Genomic DNA, 17,715 nt, shown 5'->3' on the forward strand with positions numbered 1-17,715 from the left:
GTTAGTTATGCAGGAAAGGGCATGTTTCTCGTTTCTGTGTAGGATTTGCAAGAAAAAGCAGGTGATTCTTGAGAATTGATTGAACTGCAAAGCAGACGCAGATGCAAATGCAAATGCAAATGCAGAGGCGAAATGCAGGCCGTAAATACACAATGAGTTACTATTTGGGATGCAGCTAGATAACGCGGATGCAACTGAATATCGCTTCCTACATGAGATGCAACCAAACAGGCACATGCGTGAGGACGGGGCAAAAAACCACCCCCGGACCAGAGCTTACATGCCACCCATGATACAAAGAAGCAATCTTATTGGGGACAACTGATACGGCACAGTAGCACTGTTACTGCCTCGTCACCCATATGCTTTTCTGCTCCAAGCCCTTCTGCTCCAATGCCCTTCTGCTCCAATACTCCAATGCTGTCTGATTGTCTGACTGTCCGTAAACACACTCTCCCACTCTTCGGACCACTCCATCCGCAAGACTGAACGTCAATAGAGGAAAATGACACAAAAGTGGGTACTTTCAGGTGCGGCTGAAGGTGTTCTTGGGCTTGTGCTACTGCCAATACTTCAAAATCGACTATCTTCTCCCATGGTTTCTTTTTGTTTGCTCTTAATTACCAACCCCCCCTGCTTTGTCTGCCTTTTGTCTTTTTTTTTCTCGCCCATTTTCCTTGTTTTTTTTTTTTTTCTGCGCCTGAGACCAATAGTTCCGCCACCTTCAGAATGAGGGGGAAATTGGGTTGTCAAAAAAGACAAAAAAAAAAAAAAAAAGCAGGCTGGGCAGGAGACGTGGCAAACGCGCGTTTGCTGCTGCTGCTGCATTGCCGTGCTTTGCTTTGCTTTGCTGTAAGTGAAACCTGGTTGGATGATTAGTGTACTCTCGCATCTCGTACGTACGAGTCTGAAGGATGAAGAGGAGACAGATAGAGAAACAAAGGATCCAGGCCTGCATGGTAGCTTTACATGCTGCACTCTGCGGCCTTTTGTACATATATACTTGTACAAAACGTGATTCGTATCATGCAATAAAGAGAGAGAGAGAGACACCAAGACAAGAGCATACAAATCATGCAATGCAGTGCCTCAATGCAGTGCCTCAATGCAGTGCCTCATACAGGACTGTGGAGTGAACACCTACCACTCAGCGCCCACAGCAGCAGGACAGCCATTCGCATAAACTTGATTAGGTGGTGCGTAGCAGCAGGATCCGGGGCAGATCGTCCCACCCCGGACACGCTCCGAGTCGCCGATGCTTGAGGCTTGTACCACACACACATATTAACCATTCGGGTTGGAAATGTAATCTTGATTGTGATTGTGACTGTGAGTGCCTGAACCAATGAAGACGATAAAAAATCCCAAAGCAGTGCATTGAGGCCCAAAGCAACCCCACAGATAGACGCCAAGTCGTAATGCAGCATTAAAAACAAAACAAGCACAATGTCATGATACCATTCGCTCTCGCTCTCTCTTTCGCCCCAATGAAACCAAAAGCAAAATAAGTCAGGCTCCCAAGCACACAATCTCTCCCTTGTCTTCCCCTCTCTTCTCCTGTTCCCCGGCCCAAGCACACACACACACACAGTTCATCCTCTGCTGCAAGTCTCAGGTATATGATTTGCTCCCGCTCCGGCTCGGGGTCTGGCTCCGGGTTCCCGCTTCATCACCTTTCTCACTGTTTGTCTCTCTTTTCGGTCTTTTTCTTTCCCTCGTATTTTTCCTTTCTTTCCTTTTTTTACAACAGGTCGTCGGAGCCACTAGCAACGCTCTGTTCAATAGCGTGGATAATGTCTCCCTCAGAGAAGACAGGCCCTTGTCCGTCGCATTTGGCCAGACGCTTCATTCGCTCGGCTACTTGGCTGACGTCAACCAGGCCTCGCTTGTACGAAGGGTGGGCCAGGATAAAGTCCCAGGCGGCTCCTGCGGCGAGCAGCCGGTGGCCGTCGTCAGAGGTAACAATCCGGTGTGAGGGGAACTTGTTGTTGTGGCCCTGGAGCACATTGGTGTAAAAGTCGGTAGGCGTATATGTCATCGGCCCTGTTGTCAGAGGCTCGGGGGAATGAGAGCCATTGTTCTGATTCATGGCTGACGTAGCCCGGAGAATCTCATTCTCGGTCGACATCCGCTGGAGGTCTCGTCGAAGTCGCTCGTTTTCGGTAGCAGCTTCTTTCTGAGCGGCCTCAAGGTTGGCCAGCTTGGACTCGAGATCCTTGACATGTCTTTCTTTTCGTTCGCGGAATGCTCGTTGGCTGTAAAAATCAAAGTAATATCAGTATAAGCTATAGAAAGGACTCCTGCTTAATGTAAAGAGCGGGAAAAGAATAAAAGAGCGAAATAAATTTAAAAAACAAAATCTTGGACTCGCCGACTATTGCGGCATTGCTCTGCAAGCCCGGTTTTGTACCCACGAAGAAAGATAATGGCAAATTAGGAAGGTAGGAAAAGGATTTAGAGTTAGCTACACGCCCCGGAATACATCATCCATGAAGCAGATCAATCTACTTTGGTAGTTCCGATACGACTCAAGGAGACCATTCCGGGGAATCGCAGCACAGCAAAGCAGACAAGGCAAAGATAAGGGACTTTGGAACGATAAAGCAATGGGGGAGCACCTACGCGGCACGGTTCTGGGCTTTTCTCCTCGACTGCGCAGGAGTCAACGAATCCTCGTCTTCGCTGCCGCCGCGGCCTAAGTCGTCGGAGTTGGCCTCGATCTTGGTTCCCGATGCGCCATCCAGTCGCATGCTGCTGCTGCTGCCATTGATGCTGCCATTTGTTGACGGAGACTGCGCCAAGTGGTCCGAGACGTGCTGCTGTTGGTCTTGATGCTGCTGCTGTTGCACGGCAGCTCTCGGATGCTGGCCGAAGACGGGCGGCGACGGCGGGCTCTGGTGGAAGGCCGACTGATGATGGTTGCCAAAGGACCCCGTATAATCAAAGGTATTGAAGTGGTCTGCAAAGTTGTCCTGTAGAAATCAAACAAAGTTCGATTGTGTCAGCATCAGTCAAGCTTTTGCACGGCAATTAATCATTCACAGCCAGACGTGTGGTGATTAGTCTTCACTCTCGTAATGCTCAAGTAAGGGAGCGCTAAGGCACACAATCTGCGCTTTCGGGAGACGAGGTGGGGGATGCTGGGGGTTCACAAAAACTTACAGGCGGGGAGGTATTGCTGAAATCGTCCGAGCCATTTGATTGGGAGTGCGAAGGCGTCAGAGGCATAAAAGAGGCCGAGAACGCCTGATGAGGGCCGGCAAAGGCGTACTGGGCTGCGAAATCCATGGTGTTGTTCTTTCTTCTGGGGAATGATGCAGCGACGAGAATGACCTGAGTTGGGTAGGTAATAATGGAGCAGCCGCCTGGCCTTCTTTTTTTTCCTTTAGTCCTAGGCGTGTACGGAGTTATGTACGGAATATGGTCTTCGCCCGGAATGGGGGACGGGGGGGGCTGAGGCGAGTTTTTGAGTTGGGCTTTGCCTTTGTCCACTCGACTCGTATATAATACCCTGGGGGCTATGGGTGGTGGGTGGTGCTGTAAGTGAGAAATTGGAAATAAGAGAGAGAGTGGGCGTTGTTTTTTCCGATTTGGCGGCTTGGGTCTACGTTCGCGTTGTCCGGGTCCTTTCCCAATGGCACTATCACGCGAGTAACATTAATAAGACTGACTGCAAGTCAGTGAGTCTCAGCCAAGCGACAATTCCCGACTCAGAACGACAGAAAACTCAGGAGCGAAGACGGCAGAAGACCAGAGACAGCTGCGGCTACGCTGCCTAGTGCTCCCACCGGCGAATCAGACGTCGTAGCCGGAGACTCGGCAGCTTCTTGAGGCCTGAGGGGCTTATGCCGCGAAGATGCTAGCACGCATCCAGGTGAAGCCGTGGGGAGACAAGTCCCTATTTTTTCCCATTGCTTAGGGATTACCGCGCGGTAGCAGCCACCTGAGACCCCCATCCATACTATCTATTGCCTCATGGGTGGGCAGCACAGTGTTTGTTACTAGGCAAATGGCCTCTCTCGGGCGTCGCGTTTGTGGCGCCAATACCCAGCGCCGCTTTGGTTCTAACTGTCCAGCGGCCAGACCGCCATTGTTTGCTGCTTCTCTGCCTTGATTCCAAGTTTCTCTTCAGCCCGGCTCAGCCGCTGATGCCGCTAAGAATACCAAGAACGGCGGCAGCTCCAAATGGCCAGGTAGCTATCGAGCGATAGAAGGCGTGAGCCATGCGCTGTGTTGGCGGCGAAGAGGGGCGTGGTACAGGGGATCCCCTAGCGCTTTGAGAGACGGCCTCAGAATACGGCAGTTGAGCCTAGCAGGGCTGGATCCGACATAAGGGTTGCAGCTCTTGTGGTGCTTGCTGACTTGATGATTCGATTAGAACTCTTTGAGACTTTTGATTTTCGAAGGTTCCGCTCGTTTCTGGAAACAGAACATGGCCGGAAGGTTCTAGCTGGAAACTGTTTTCTTTGCCTAGGTTCCCAGAGCAATGACATGCCACTCTGGATAAGGTTCTGGCAAAGAAGAAGAAGAAGAAGACAATAGTGGCGTGGAGAGACAGCAGAAGGCCAAGGGGTGGGATAAATCAGTATCAGAAGTCAAGACCCAACACCCAGATTCCAAAGACACCCAAACACTCAGTAATCGCCGACCAGGTCAAATCCTTCCTCGCAGGTCTATGGGTAGAGCCAGTGGGATAGAAGCCGGCGCCATACTGTAGCTCAAGCTTACTTTCGGATGGTGCCAATTTCCGTACATATTGGCCGCATACGACGGGAAATACAATTTCCATCGAATCACCGATCCCAAACCTCCTAAAACGCCGCCCCTTGCGCCCTCTCAAGGTGAGCAGTAGCCTATCCGTTTATAAGTTGGCGCAGGGCAGTCTCCACGTGCTGATGATCGCTGAGGGCATCGCTCTCACCACATGCAGCAAGCCAAAGTTCCTTGCCTCCCAAGGCTCCAAAGGGTAAACATGCCGACTTATAGGTACGCCTCGGCCGTGGCTCCTGTGCGACTATAGCTCGTAGCAATGGTAGGATCATCATATTAATAGTAGCGATAGAACCATAAAACAAGCTGTTGCCCTGAGATCCATCGTCCCGGACTCCGGAAACCGTAGGGCTGAAGGAAGCCTTCGAGGAGGGGCCCTTGTGACTCTTTCATGTCCTAGATTACAGTTGATTGAGTGAGGAGACCTGCTGGTAGGCAGAATGTTGGCTATGGTAAGCATTGGCTAATAGTCTCTATTCTAAGCTCCCGCACTCCGCGCAGCTGGGACAGACCAAGTCTTGAACAGAGCGGGGCCTAGCTTCTAGCAGGCAGATCAGCACCAGGAACGGCATTACATGGATCGGTTGTCTGCTTGTTTTCAACAGGAAAGGCATGACATGGATGGCCCAGCCGTGTAGGGCGCCTTGTAAGGTGATACTATCCTATCCGCCTTTGCAGGGCGAGTTGAATTTGTAGGGATATTCCGGCCAATACGATCCTGCATAGATTGACTTGCATGGTCGGCTTCTTGACCTCTTGGAGGAAGTGGACTCCGTAAGACTGCCTCGCGGTGTTAGCCAAAGCAAGTTGGTTTAACCCGACGGTTGAAGTTTAGTCAAATAAGCCGAAAATCCGCGAAGCGAAAATTGTGAATAAGAGGACTGGGGAACTCACTAAAAGAAAATTTGAAGGCCGTATCAAGGACTCTAAGCTCGCATCTATCAATACCAGATATCCGATATGGTGTAGTGGCTAACATCGCTCGCTCTCATTATTCGAGTGCCGAGCAGCCCTGGGTTCGATTCCCAGTATCGGAGACATGTATTTTTGCTGGAATCCCAGTTTTCTCTCTTTCGTTTCCTTTTTTTTTTTTTTTGGTGAAAACGGCGTCGATCATGCTGGAGTTGGAGAAATGGAGAGGAGGAGACAACACTTGTGTTTAGGATTGCATCTTCTTCGCGCATAAGGAAAGAACGGAGGAGCTGAATCTCCTAGTGCTTGCCAGGATCAAGGTCCCGCTAAAGGCCTGATATAGTCCGGATCCCTCCACTTGGCTGACTCTAACCCAGCTATAAATTCGAAGAGTAATAGGTAAAGAGGAAATGACAAATGAGCCTATATCATCTTTAGAATGCTATTCTTCTAAGCATATGCCGATCGAAAGTCCGAGGTATATATGTATACCTACCTGTATACCTACCTACATAATCTCCATGCTTAGCAGTGGCTTCAACGTACAGGTAGTATCTGCTAATTACTAGGCCGCTGATGAAATGATAAAGCGATAAAGTGCTTCTTTTCTCCGGAATCTTTTCTAGGTACTATCAATTGCTCTATCTAAAATGGCATCTAACGAATAACAGTTATCCGCAAAACGCCCAAAAAGATTCTATATAAACTCAGGCGGATGCCCTAATATCACATAATAGCTAACTTCGTGCTGAAAGGAAATGGCTATCGTCTGTCATCCCATCTAGGTTCTCGTCTGTTTAACATCCAAATCCATCATCATATCGCGTTACAAAGTATTGACTTTTTTTTTTTGGCTCTTCTCTACCCTTCCCTATTGTTGACTCGCCCATGTCGTTATCAACGCATGAGCTATTTTTCTCTTCTTCTTCTTCTTCTTCTTCTCTTTCCTCTTGAAAGAAGATCGCACCACATTATACAACAGATCCAAGTAGCGAATGTGCTTGGATATGTAACTGTTTTCCCACAATACAGTGCCTTCTCTTAGTGGCTCTTGATGCCATTGGGCTTCACGACAGCCGCCTCGTGGTGAGGGTGCTTAATGGTCAAGCACCAGATGTCGAGGTAGTCACAGATGGTAACAATGACATCCACGACAAAGCTTCCGTAGACTCCAAGAGCAGTGCCGAGCATCAGGAAAACAAAGGCAGTCTGGTACACACCGTCGCCAAGAGAGCTGGGCCAGCCAAAGCCATAGTTGTTCAGCAAGACCGGGCCAATTGAATCGGCAACGCCAAAGCCAATCAGCACGCCCAAGATGTTCCAGTAGGGGAAGCGCATCTTGGTGAGGTGTGCGGTAATCATCTGCCCGACGCTGTAAGCGTTGACGAGGCCAGCGAACAGGGCAAAGGGAATCAGGTGGTGGTGGAGGATGTTTGGCTGCAGATAGAGGTAGGCAACGATCAGGGCCCAGACGGCGAAGAAGGGTCCAAGGCCAAGAAGGGCGCCTCGGGATCGGTCGCCGCGAGCGCGTCGAGCACGAATAACGTTGACAGACGACTCCACAGTGTTGAGCACCAGGACAATTGTTCCCTGGACCATGTACCACTCGGTGAATGTGAGGTCGTAGATGAATTGGGGAATGCCTAGCGATGCGGGAACACCAATGGCGCCCAGAGCACTCTGCTGCCAGATGTGAGCGCCTCCCATGAAGCCCGTCAGGGCAAAGACAGAGGCAACAATGAGCACGCCCTCAACGGGTCCATTGACGATGCCAAGAGTCAGAGTTTTGGTGTGATATTCGTCCCAGGTCTGAACATAGAAAGTGAGAAGAGCTAGTTGTTCCAATTAGCATTCCTGGTTATTCTTTTTCTTCGCCTCGTCTTCCGTGCCTGCATGGTTCCCCATATAAGAAGCGGGTGGGACGATGAGGGGAAGCGGGGGAGGAGCAAAAACTGAGGAGGGCCTTACAAGCAAACAAAGTAGCTACCGTCTTCCAGCCTTGGCCCATGTTCTGGGAAGCGGCAAAAATGAGCACCTCCAGAGTCGTGTTCAGGGCATCGACACCGTGATCAAAGAGTTCGCCGAGGGGTCCGGACTGTTTGGTTCGTCGACTGCAGAAATTCGCCTCAAAGTTAGCTCCCTTGATGCCATTCGAGCTCCAAGCTCCTCAATTCACATGAAACAGCGCGTGGAGAAAAAGGAAAGCTTAAGGACTTACGCTTGGGCACCGTCTACAGCGTCAAAAGTCTGGTAGAGCAACAGTCCAATGGCCCAGCTGTAGTACACCCAGCTGGGGCAGTCCTGATCCAGTGTGGGGTTATACCACAGCATGGTCAAGAAGTTGAGGACGACAAACGAGAATCCCGTCAAGGTGATGAGATTCGGCGCCATGCTCATTGGAAAGCAATGGATGACAAAGTTGGTGTAGAAAGGCTTGAGGATATATTTCGACACGAGCGACCGATCCACGGCAGAGTACTTGTACTCTTTCAAGGCCGGGAGGTTGTGCTGCCGCACGTAGACCATCTTGTCCTGCTTATTCCTTCTCACTGTTCGTGTTGATTTATTTTCCGGTTGTGGATGCGGTCGCAATGCCCGTCGAAGCGTGTTTTCGTAGAGTCTCGTGTCGGTTGGGTGTCAAGATCGTATCGGCTTAGGCCAGAAAATTGTTGTTTGGTGTATTTTCCCCACGGCAACAAAAAGATCAGTCAATACAAAAGGCACAAAAAAGCCCAGCGCCGTGAATTAGGAGCAGCGAAAGGAGAGGGAGAGAGGCTGTCGTGAGGACACGAAAACAAGGCTAGAATGACCTCCTGTGTCCGGTAGCGTGTCTTTGTTGTTAATTTCCAGGTTAATTTTTAGTATGAAGTAATGGCTGCTACCAGATCGCCGTCACGAGGAATTTTCGGCCGCACAAAAGCGAAGCACTGACATCAACCACAGCCATTTGCGCCCTAGTCCATTTCAAGAGTCCACAGAGAGATTAGCGCTGAGAGCAAGCTGGGAAGCTTACATAACAATCTGTAAATAACTTGTTACACCAGCTCTCGCCAAAACCCGTCTCTTTCGACAAGTATAAGGAAGGGATAAGCAGCTGATTTGGTCTAATATGAATACACGAAGTGAATAAGCATGAACTTCAGCTAAGCTATTTTTCACTGGATCTCAATGGCCATACATTTAATTTACCTACGTAACTGAAGCTCATGCTGCTGATGGCCAGCTCTTAGTCCAAGTTAAAGCAGCGATATACCTTGCTGGTGCTAGTTTTCCTTGCCGACGAGATCCATCGAATAAAGCCTATTGTGGTGGTCTTCCACGGTGAGCCTAATGGCGTAGTCTACAAAGAGAAAGAACGTTTCTAAACCTGACGTCATTGTTAAATTTAATGGAATTGCTAGTAATAGCGAAGAGCTTTTGTTAGACCCGACGGCAGCTAAGATCACGAGATTTTAATTTGAAGAGTATTCATTCTATGACTGAGACAAGTCAAATAAACTTTTTAGTGACGCTGAAAATACTGTGTCATTGGAGTATATCAATCTCGAGATGGTATATGGTTATGAAGTTAATATACAGTCTTTATAAACACAAAGTCACTATAGTGCTTATTCCTCCTGGGCCAAATATTCTAGCCAATCAAAGTTCATTAGTTCAGCTAGCCAATTGAAAATTGTAATTTCCAGCTGTGGCTAGTGATTATAGTGACCTAGCTTTTTTTTTTTTTGCAGCGCAAGTATCTTAGCCGAAGCTAATGCTCATCCACTTTGTGCATTCACATTAGACAAATCAGCTGCGCTGATAATACGTGACTGTCTGCAACAGCGTGCAGCAATTTCCGTATAGAAAACCCCACAGGACACTCATCACAGACAGGAAAGCACAGCCTTGTGCTACAAGTCGTGTTTCACGGATATGATTTGATAGCAGTGGAAAACAATTGCCCCTGTAGCACTCATAACAAGGATTCAATGTCCTCGCCATTCACTTTGGTGGCGAGGATTCACGCAACAATGGAGGTACCAGCAGGCAGTAGAAGCTCGTGTAGAAGAGCTTTGAAAGAAAACAGTATATTAGAACAGACCAAATCTGTCTGCATGTATAGGGCAGTCCTTAGATAGATTTCGCCCATAATAGCCCCAGAGATGCCATTTACAGCTTCTCCGAAAGACGTGAATCCGGTCCTCCATCCCTTTCCCTCCAGCCTCTCCTTCTCACAGATGGGTATTCTCTCCTCTTCATACCAAGCCTTGAAATCCTTCACATCTCTTTCCTCCATCAGCTGCCCTTCTGCGCAATGTGGAAATAATCCTTCTGTTCCACAATATACCCTTCCCGCCAGCTCAGCAACGACACGCCCCTCATCACCACCTTGTCTCCCCTCACGGTTCCCAGCGCCGTCGACGGCAGTCTCGCCGTCCACTTCACGTCGCACTCCCAAACGGTCAAGTCAGGCGTCCCAGTCACGCACCGGGTAACGAATTCCACATTCTCGTTGTACTCAATCAAGTCGGAATAGAATGCTCGAATCCAAGACTTGTCCACTCCCACCAGCCCAAATACTTTTTTTTAAAAAAAAAATAGAAAACATGGTCAGCCTGTAATCTTTCGTAATACGTCGAAATGCATCAACTGCTTTTAGCCCGCCGCTGGTCTTGCGTAAGACAAGGCAGACAATAAGCGGGGGGGCAATAAACTCACAATGGGCCGAGAATCTGGCGTCGTCCGCATACAACTCCAGAATAGCTTCCAGATCCAGGCTGTTATAAGTCGACTCCAGGATCGCCATGACGCCAGCAGCGGCCGCCATGATGCCTCTACCACTACCACTACGCGGAGAGAGAGAAAAAGGGAGAGATGCTCCCTTTTGGTCGGTTTGTGGGTGTGTGTTTCGTACCACTTTAGCTCCCTTGCCACAAAGCGGGAAGTCGTGTTTTCTTTATATCGTCCATATTTTTTTTTTGGCATGGGCACCATTCACCTCCATGATCCATGTTCATCACACAATCTAATGCACTAGAAGCAAATATTACACAATAAAATTCTCCATAACCCCCGTTCTTATAACTTACATTTTTTATTCCCTATTTTGACACTCAGGCCATATATCTTATCTTAGGCTCGATGCAACCGCATAACATAATCGGGCGCACCTTTGGAATCAATCAAGCTACGCAGCTCTCATTGGCCTGCTGCTGACCAGGTTTTACTATTTTTCCCGAACTTCCGGGCAGCCTGGTTCACGCAGTGCTCTGTAAAATGCGATATTAGCCTTTATTTTTTGTTAAAGAATATCACGGTTGCGTGAATGATAATTGTGTTTCTTTATATATAAATATATATATACATATATATTCATATTCAGCCAGCGAAAGTTCCAAAGCAAACTTGGGTCGTATTCAAATAGACTCAGATATAATAATGCAGCAATCTATCTACTTGGAGGGGCTATGCAGAATTTAGAAGCAACACACGCCAGTAGCCGACGTATTGGCGCATCGCGATTGACCTGTCGGCAGCTTTCCGACTCCTCCCCTCGGCTAGCCCAGCCATCGCCATAAATTAGAAACAAGCGGAGAGCGAATCCCAAATATTGCGACAGCTCTGTGATATATTACTACTAATTATTAAGGCAGCTGCCTTAATAATTCTTGTTCTAGGATCTCTCTGATATGTATCTAGGCTAATCAAGTCCCCAGCAGGCGCCTTTTATCTCGTCTACGCAAGCCGATATTCTATTCCTGTTTCACTCATCCAACCGTTCACCTGCCATTACCTCCTAAGTCTTAAGCTGGCTCTCGTGCTTCCCGTTATCAGAGTAGCTATAAATATCCCTCATCTAGTGGTTTTTTTTTTTTATGTGTAAGTATTCTACTTCTCGTTCTTCTCTCCTCTTCACGGTGTAGCTCTGTTCAGAACAACTCCCAAGAGTGCGAGATCACTGTAAATCTTGTTCTTAAAAGACTCCGACGGCATAGTGTCCACGGATGCCTCGTCACTTTCTTCAGACGCAGAGCTAGTCTTCGAGGGGCGTCCGTCGCCAACTGCACCATAGGCATTCTTCGGTCTCGGTAGATAGGTGGGCTCGACGATAGGCTTTGGGAGTGGATAAGCGTCTCCAAGCAAGCCAGTTGCCGCGTACCATTTGATATGCAACTGTCGAGTTCGCTCTCGTATCTCAGCTTCCGTCAAGCAGGCTGGATGTCCCATGCACTGAGGAAACATGGGCTCAGAGAGTGTTTCATTGTCGTAACTAGACCAAGTTTTGAAAAGAGAAGATGATGCAGTGGCCTGTGGAGCAGAAGAGTCGATCGAGTTGAAGTAAGCCTCCCTTTGAGCGTTGGAATAGTACGATCCTTCTCCATCCCCAACACCATTGCCACTGGCTTGGTGGGGCCACTTGGATGGCACGCTGGAGTACTGCTGCTCATTAGCATCAAGAGAATCCGTAAAGTCGGAATAGTCATGGTAATATTGCAGAGACTCTCCAGGAAGAGCTGAATATTCAGGGACTTTGTCGATTGCGTTTTGATGAGCAGTTGGCGTGGCATCGAGGCACTTGGAAGACGACAACACAAAGGATGGAATAAACTCTTCATCTTGTTCAATGTAATCTTGGGTAGTCGTTGGAGTCTCAGTGAACTTGTAAAGCGGGTCAAATGAGGGATTGTTCCCCCCTTTTTGGGCATGGGCGATGCTATCTTGAGAATCCGTCGGCATAGTGTTGAGCGCCTTGAACATCGACTCGAATGTCGAGGGGCGATATTGGCGTAGGCCAGGCGGTCCCGCAGTCAATGGCTTAGGGGCACCAGCGCTTGAGGCAAGGCCCATGGATGTCGAAACATAAAGATCCGAGTTATCGCTGTGGATAGATGGAGTCGAAAATCGAGATGATGATGCAGTGGCACTCTTATAATCGGCATTTGCCGCGGTTTCGGATATTGCTACTCGAGCACTCTTCCGAGACGCTGGGAAGCGAGAGGCGGCAGGATCCGAGACAGTATGGTGTCGCAATCTAGCATATTGCGGTAAATGTTCACCTTGAGAAAATGGTGTATCCTGTCTAGACGGCACGCTCAATGTGCTGTTCCCTCTTGGCTTGATCCCTCGAAGAAGTGCTTTCTGAGCTTGCTTTTGGTTTGGATTCGGGTACGAGGCGAGGTTTTGGAGAGATTTGACAGGCATATTCATAAGGGCGCCGGTTATGATGCCGTCCTCATCGTCACTAGAGTTTGCGTCGCTCGCGATGCCTTTGCCCTTAACGTCAAACAAAGCAGCGGGCGATTGCAAGCCCGTGGACCACGACATTCCGGGCGCTTGATCTTGAGCGCTCACCGGGCTAACAGCGCGATCATAGTTCTGCTGCAGAGGCTCGTAGGAGACTGGTCGATCCGGAAGAGGCTGTGTCTGAGCAAAGCTTTCACTCATGTAAAGTCTATGCAACGCATCAGGCTGATGCCTAGGGAGAGGAGGGTTGACGAAGTTGAGGTTATCAAATTCAGATGTCGCCTTGAGCAAACGACCACGACGAGCAGGAGGCTGGAGCCGCTGAGAAGAGCTGGGGTTGTAGATAGTCCCGGCTGTTGTATAGGTTGTTTGCAAGGGCGCCGAGACAGGTGTTGCAGGAGATCGGAAAGGCAAATTTGGGGCAGAAGATTCTTCGTCCATGGTTGGATACAGAGTGGTTCCTGTCTTTCTTCTTAATCGGACGGTTGCGACCTGGCGAGAAAGAATATGAACCGCGATAAGAATAACAAACTGCAGGAAGGTTCGTGTCAGCTATAAAGCGAATCAAGCGAGTTAAATACAGAAGAAAGAGATATAGAAAGAGACAGAAATGGGCCTTATACGCATCATTTGGAAACTAAGAACACCAAACATAGGAAAGGAAGGGAGGGAAATCGAAAGGAAGGGAGCCAGATATTACAATTCAAAGTCGAGGCCAAAGAGGACAGTCAGATCCAAGCAGTGACCAGAAAACTTGGTACGTCAAACGGGCACGCGCATGCCAAAAGTGGCGTCTCCAAGATGCGGCTCTGCGACACTGAAAGTTTTCCCAAGGAATCAACAGTCGCGATCCAGGGAGGTGAAGGGCAAGAAGAAGCTGGCAGTGTGCAGAAATAAACGAAAAAAGGTAACGATGGAGGACGAAGAGAAAGAAGGAGTGGAGGGGGGGAGAAGGAGAAAACGAAGGCGGAGAGACGCGAACACAAGAGAAGTGGCAGAAACAAAATGGGAAAATCGTTGGGGCAAATCCGGGTTGGGAAGCTCCTTCCCCAGGTGATATCGTGGGCGATAGGATGGGAAAGAAGGGAAAATAGGGGAAAATACCAACACGGGCAAAAAGATGAGATCAAATGGCTTCTTACCGTCTTAATGTCCAAGGAAACAAGCTTAAGTAACCAAATGATGGTCCAAAGAACAGCAAAGAAGACAGTGGAAAACATCGTGAAGAAGAAAAAATGCAGAGCAATGGAAAAACGGGGGGAGGGGTGGCGCTTCCAAACAAGAAGTGAGGCTAAAGTGAAGTGCGGCCTCTAGGAGGCTGTTAAGATTCGATCAGAGCGGCTATGTGAAAGCTAATCGTAAAAAGGTCGGATTCTACTGCTGCTCTGAGCTCCGTACATGGCTGGTACGAATGTTGACGGTCAAGCTAATTCATCCGATGTATGTTTGCTGTGAAGCTATCGTCAGTGACTTCACTTTGACTTCCAAACAAAAATCAAGGGATCCAGTAGCTATCGGACCGCGCTGATAAGATTTTCGCTTAGGGGGCTTAAAAATGCATATACTCAGAAGCAACCCGATTAAAAGGGGAGAAAAGAAAGAGAGAAGAAAGACAAAGCTTGGCTGGCTTCCCCTCTCGATCCACAGATTATATTGGTAGTGGGTGAAGTTGACGATGGCTAGCTGTTCTCTGTGGCTATGATAAAGGTCGATATGACAGTAGTCGTAGTCTTGCAATTGCCGATTTTTTAGATTAAAAGTATGCACCTTGGGCGGACTATGTCTATTACTACGTGGACTTTAAATGCAATTCGGGTCTCCGAACCTGTGATGTTGTTTCCTTACATGTCCAGTTTCTTTGAGGTAGCACAGCATTTGTTCAAACGAGCATGTTTGTTCACTTTATTGTCTTCATCTGTTCGCTATCCTAATAGCTGCGTTTACTATATAACATATTCCTTGCCAATTGTGTTTTATGAAAAAAAGGACAAGAAACAAAGGCTCAATAAAGTCTTGATACTTTTCAATTCATTCCTAGTATTCCTCCCTGGGTATGATCAAGATGCGGTTCCCGAATTGTCAGACTTTGTAAACAATGAAAAGAAAAAAAGGGGTTATAAAAGAAAAACAAAGCTCCCGCGACAAAGATAGCCAAGTCGTTCACAAAAGTGCGATCTATTAATCTCATGCGTCGAATCCTCCACATCCCATTAAAGGTATCATTCGTCGCAATATCGTAAAAAAGAAGAACAATACACTCGTTGATCGCTCTTTGGAGAGAGGGAGCTATCGCAGTGCATAATATAGAAGTAAGACACGTGGGAAAATGAAAACCCATGTCGGAAGCAATGTATATCCTGAGGCGCAAGCGCCATGCAGTAGTATGACAAGCTATGGAACTCAGATCAAAGCAAAAAGTTGCTGTCGTAGGTTGAAGAAGAAACGGATCGACATTAAAACCAGAAGGCTGATTTAAACTATGTGAAGGAAGAGAATGTGGAAAGTGGGAAAAGAGAGAGAGAGAGAGAGAGAGAGAGTCAAACTGTTGACGAGGAAAAGAACAGGTCATGGACCAAAGAGGTATGCCAGAACTACACCTAGCGGCCTGGATACGCGCTGTCGGGGGTCATGCCTGGTAATTTCCGTGTTGCTGCGGCCGTAGATCGACCCCCAGGAAGCCTAAAGTCGGGATTATCTAAGATTAGGTCCTGACGCTGCTGCTGCACTGGCCGGCGCGTCGGCATTGGGGGTGGGTTCCATTGCGGGTTAATTCCACGCTGCGAGATGGACGTAAAGTTGGAATGCTCTGACTCTGCGGGGCTGCGTGTTCCGCCAGCAGCAGCTCGCATCTCTTCGTAGTCGACTTCTGTAGCTGGTTGGAGTCGTATTGGTGGCGGTGGTGTCCGGCGACCCGGAGGAGTATGTGCCGTCTGGTCAAATCGGGGGTCAACATCTTCGTAGTAGTTGCCAGCGCCCTTGGCGTTGGATACCGGGGCTGTGGTGCCAGAGAGATCAGGCGTAGGTCCTCGGCGAGCTGTTATGAGAGGTGCCAGAGGCGCCACCTGGGGCGAGCTTCTTCCTGTTGCTTGATTCCATGCGGCACGAGGCGCCATGTGTTGCCTAAGGCTCGTTAGTGAATCCATTGTAACGTCAAGAGCTTCAAGAGATGACACATACTCGTCTTGAGAATATCTGCTTCCGTCGCTCGCAAACGTCTCTCTACGTGGGGATGAAGGCTTCTTGCCCTGCTGGAGATTCACCATCCCAGCAACGTCCGTATCGCTATCTCTGAGGTTACCATACTGATCACCGCTGTTGCTTGATGCAGCAGCTGGTGTTGCGTCCATCTCAACCGCCTGTCCAGATGAGGAAACAGCAGAGTCAGTCGGTTCAGGGAGCGGCGGTGGAGATTCTGCTCTGGGCAATTCGAGGTCCGGACGATACGGCATGAATTTGTTGCTACTGCTGTTATCGCTGGCACTGGCGCTGCGAGTCGGTGCTGGATAATTTATGGAAGGGTCAGACAGTGCCGGTTGAGCCCCAGCATAAGGGCCTCGTTCGTCAACGTAGCCCAGCTGCTGTTGAGGCAGCCTGTTGTATTGGCTAACGTTGTCGTTTGAGTAGTTCATGGGCGGGGGGCTGCGCGTGCCTCCGCCTCTGGGCATGTTATAGTATGGACGAGGTTGCGATCCATATCCTCCTCCTCCTCCTCCTCCTCCTCCGCGACCACCACGAGGACCGTATCCACCTCGGCCGGGAGGGCCATAAGCACCGCCGCGTCCTCTCATGGGGGCCCCGTAGCCGCCACGGCCACCGCGACCACCGCGATATCCATTAGAGGGGTCGGTTGCCTGTCTGGTGGGGCCGCGGTTCATACGGTCATAAGGCTGTCCAGCCGCGGCTCCGTAGGCATTATTGGGATAGTTACCATATGGGTCCGTCGATTGAGACCTCTGTGGCCCGTTATATGGGCCGCCAATGTCACTGCCTGGAACTGCGGCCATATCAGGGACCGTGGGCTGCATCCCATTGTTCGACCTCTCAGACGTAGTTCGTTGCGTCAGAGGAATGTGCTCGTCGCTGACCTGGTCGTCCCGTGGAGTCTCGTACGTGGCAAATGCAGGCAGAGTGTCTTGCGTGCCACTTCCGCCGCCAATCATGGTCGGCACGGTGGGCTGGGTTGTCATGACAAAGGTAGATTTGGGCTCCTGCTCCTCTCGGTTGTAGTAATTCTGAGCATTCATCTCTGCATTCTCTGCAATCCTCCTCCTTTGATCTTTTCGGCTGATCAGGGTGCGTCGCATAGCGCAGGAGACGAGGAGGCTGAAGAAAACCAAGGCCGTGGCAGCGATAGTAATGTAGGTGCCCCATGCCAGGTGAGGAATGAAGAGCAAGACATCGATGACAAAAGCGGCAATGCAGACGAGGAAGGTGATGAGGTTGAAGATGAGAAAAGCGAGCAGATACTTTGACGAGTGAGAAGCAGCGCGGAAGTGCGCAGCAACGGCCATACAGAACATGACGAGCGTGAGGAATGCGGCCACAGGGTGAAGAATCAGGATCATAGAGAGCGTATGGCGAACGCCGCTGGGCAGGTCGAAATCCTGAGCCTTACGATTGGGGATGACGCTATCTATAATGCCGGATGCCATGGTTAGCAATTATATCTAGTAGAGCGTGCTGGTGGTGGAACCGGCAGCGCAGAGAAGAGGTAAGAGGAGGGACAAAGGGTTGGTTCTCACCAATATCGTAGCCGATGCCAGCGCTGCTGCAGCCCGAGGGCCTGCAAAAGCCAAAGACGCCAAA

General features: G+C 49.3%; 5 protein-coding genes across 5 annotated transcripts; all 5 read right to left on the reverse strand.

Annotated features, from left to right (window-relative positions):
- Window positions 1-1,741: 1,741 nt before the first annotated feature.
- Window positions 1,742-3,288, reverse strand: TGAM01_v201886 (hypothetical protein; the record flags this gene model as incomplete). Its single annotated transcript, XM_018808333.1, has 3 exons — window positions 1,742-2,255; window positions 2,623-2,972; window positions 3,163-3,288. 3 exons carry the CDS (start codon window positions 3,286-3,288, stop codon window positions 1,742-1,744), a joined length of 990 nt encoding a protein of 329 aa, XP_018658491.1.
- Window positions 3,289-6,723: 3,435 nt separating this feature from the next.
- On the reverse strand, window positions 6,724-8,208 carry TGAM01_v201887 (ethanolaminephosphotransferase; the record flags this gene model as incomplete). Its single annotated transcript, XM_018808334.2, has 3 exons — window positions 6,724-7,514; window positions 7,651-7,793; window positions 7,901-8,208. The coding sequence occupies 3 exons, from the start codon at window positions 8,206-8,208 to the stop codon at window positions 6,724-6,726; spliced, it is 1,242 nt and encodes a 413-aa protein (XP_018658492.2).
- Window positions 8,209-10,320: 2,112 nt separating this feature from the next.
- TGAM01_v201888 (hypothetical protein) lies at window positions 10,321-10,492 on the reverse strand (the record flags this gene model as incomplete). The annotated part of the gene is made up of 2 exons (XM_024548868.1): window positions 10,321-10,331; window positions 10,384-10,492. 2 exons carry the CDS (start codon window positions 10,490-10,492, stop codon window positions 10,321-10,323), a joined length of 120 nt encoding a protein of 39 aa, XP_024406479.1.
- Window positions 10,493-11,577: 1,085 nt separating this feature from the next.
- Window positions 11,578-13,350, reverse strand: TGAM01_v201889 (hypothetical protein; the record flags this gene model as incomplete). Its single annotated transcript, XM_018808336.1, has 1 exon — window positions 11,578-13,350. One exon carries the CDS (start codon window positions 13,348-13,350, stop codon window positions 11,578-11,580), a length of 1,773 nt encoding a protein of 590 aa, XP_018658494.1.
- A 2,156-nt stretch (window positions 13,351-15,506) lies between these two features.
- On the reverse strand, window positions 15,507-17,561 carry TGAM01_v201890 (hypothetical protein; the record flags this gene model as incomplete). Its single annotated transcript, XM_018808337.2, has 2 exons — window positions 15,507-16,029; window positions 16,087-17,561. The coding sequence occupies 2 exons, from the start codon at window positions 17,559-17,561 to the stop codon at window positions 15,507-15,509; spliced, it is 1,998 nt and encodes a 665-aa protein (XP_018658495.2).
- Between the last annotated feature and the right edge of the window lie 154 nt (window positions 17,562-17,715).

The sequence above is a fragment of the Trichoderma gamsii genome (genome assembly GCF_001481775.2).
Source record: "Trichoderma gamsii strain T6085 chromosome Unknown Scaffold_4.2, whole genome shotgun sequence".
Classification (NCBI taxonomy): Eukaryota; Fungi; Ascomycota; class Sordariomycetes; order Hypocreales; family Hypocreaceae; genus Trichoderma; species Trichoderma gamsii.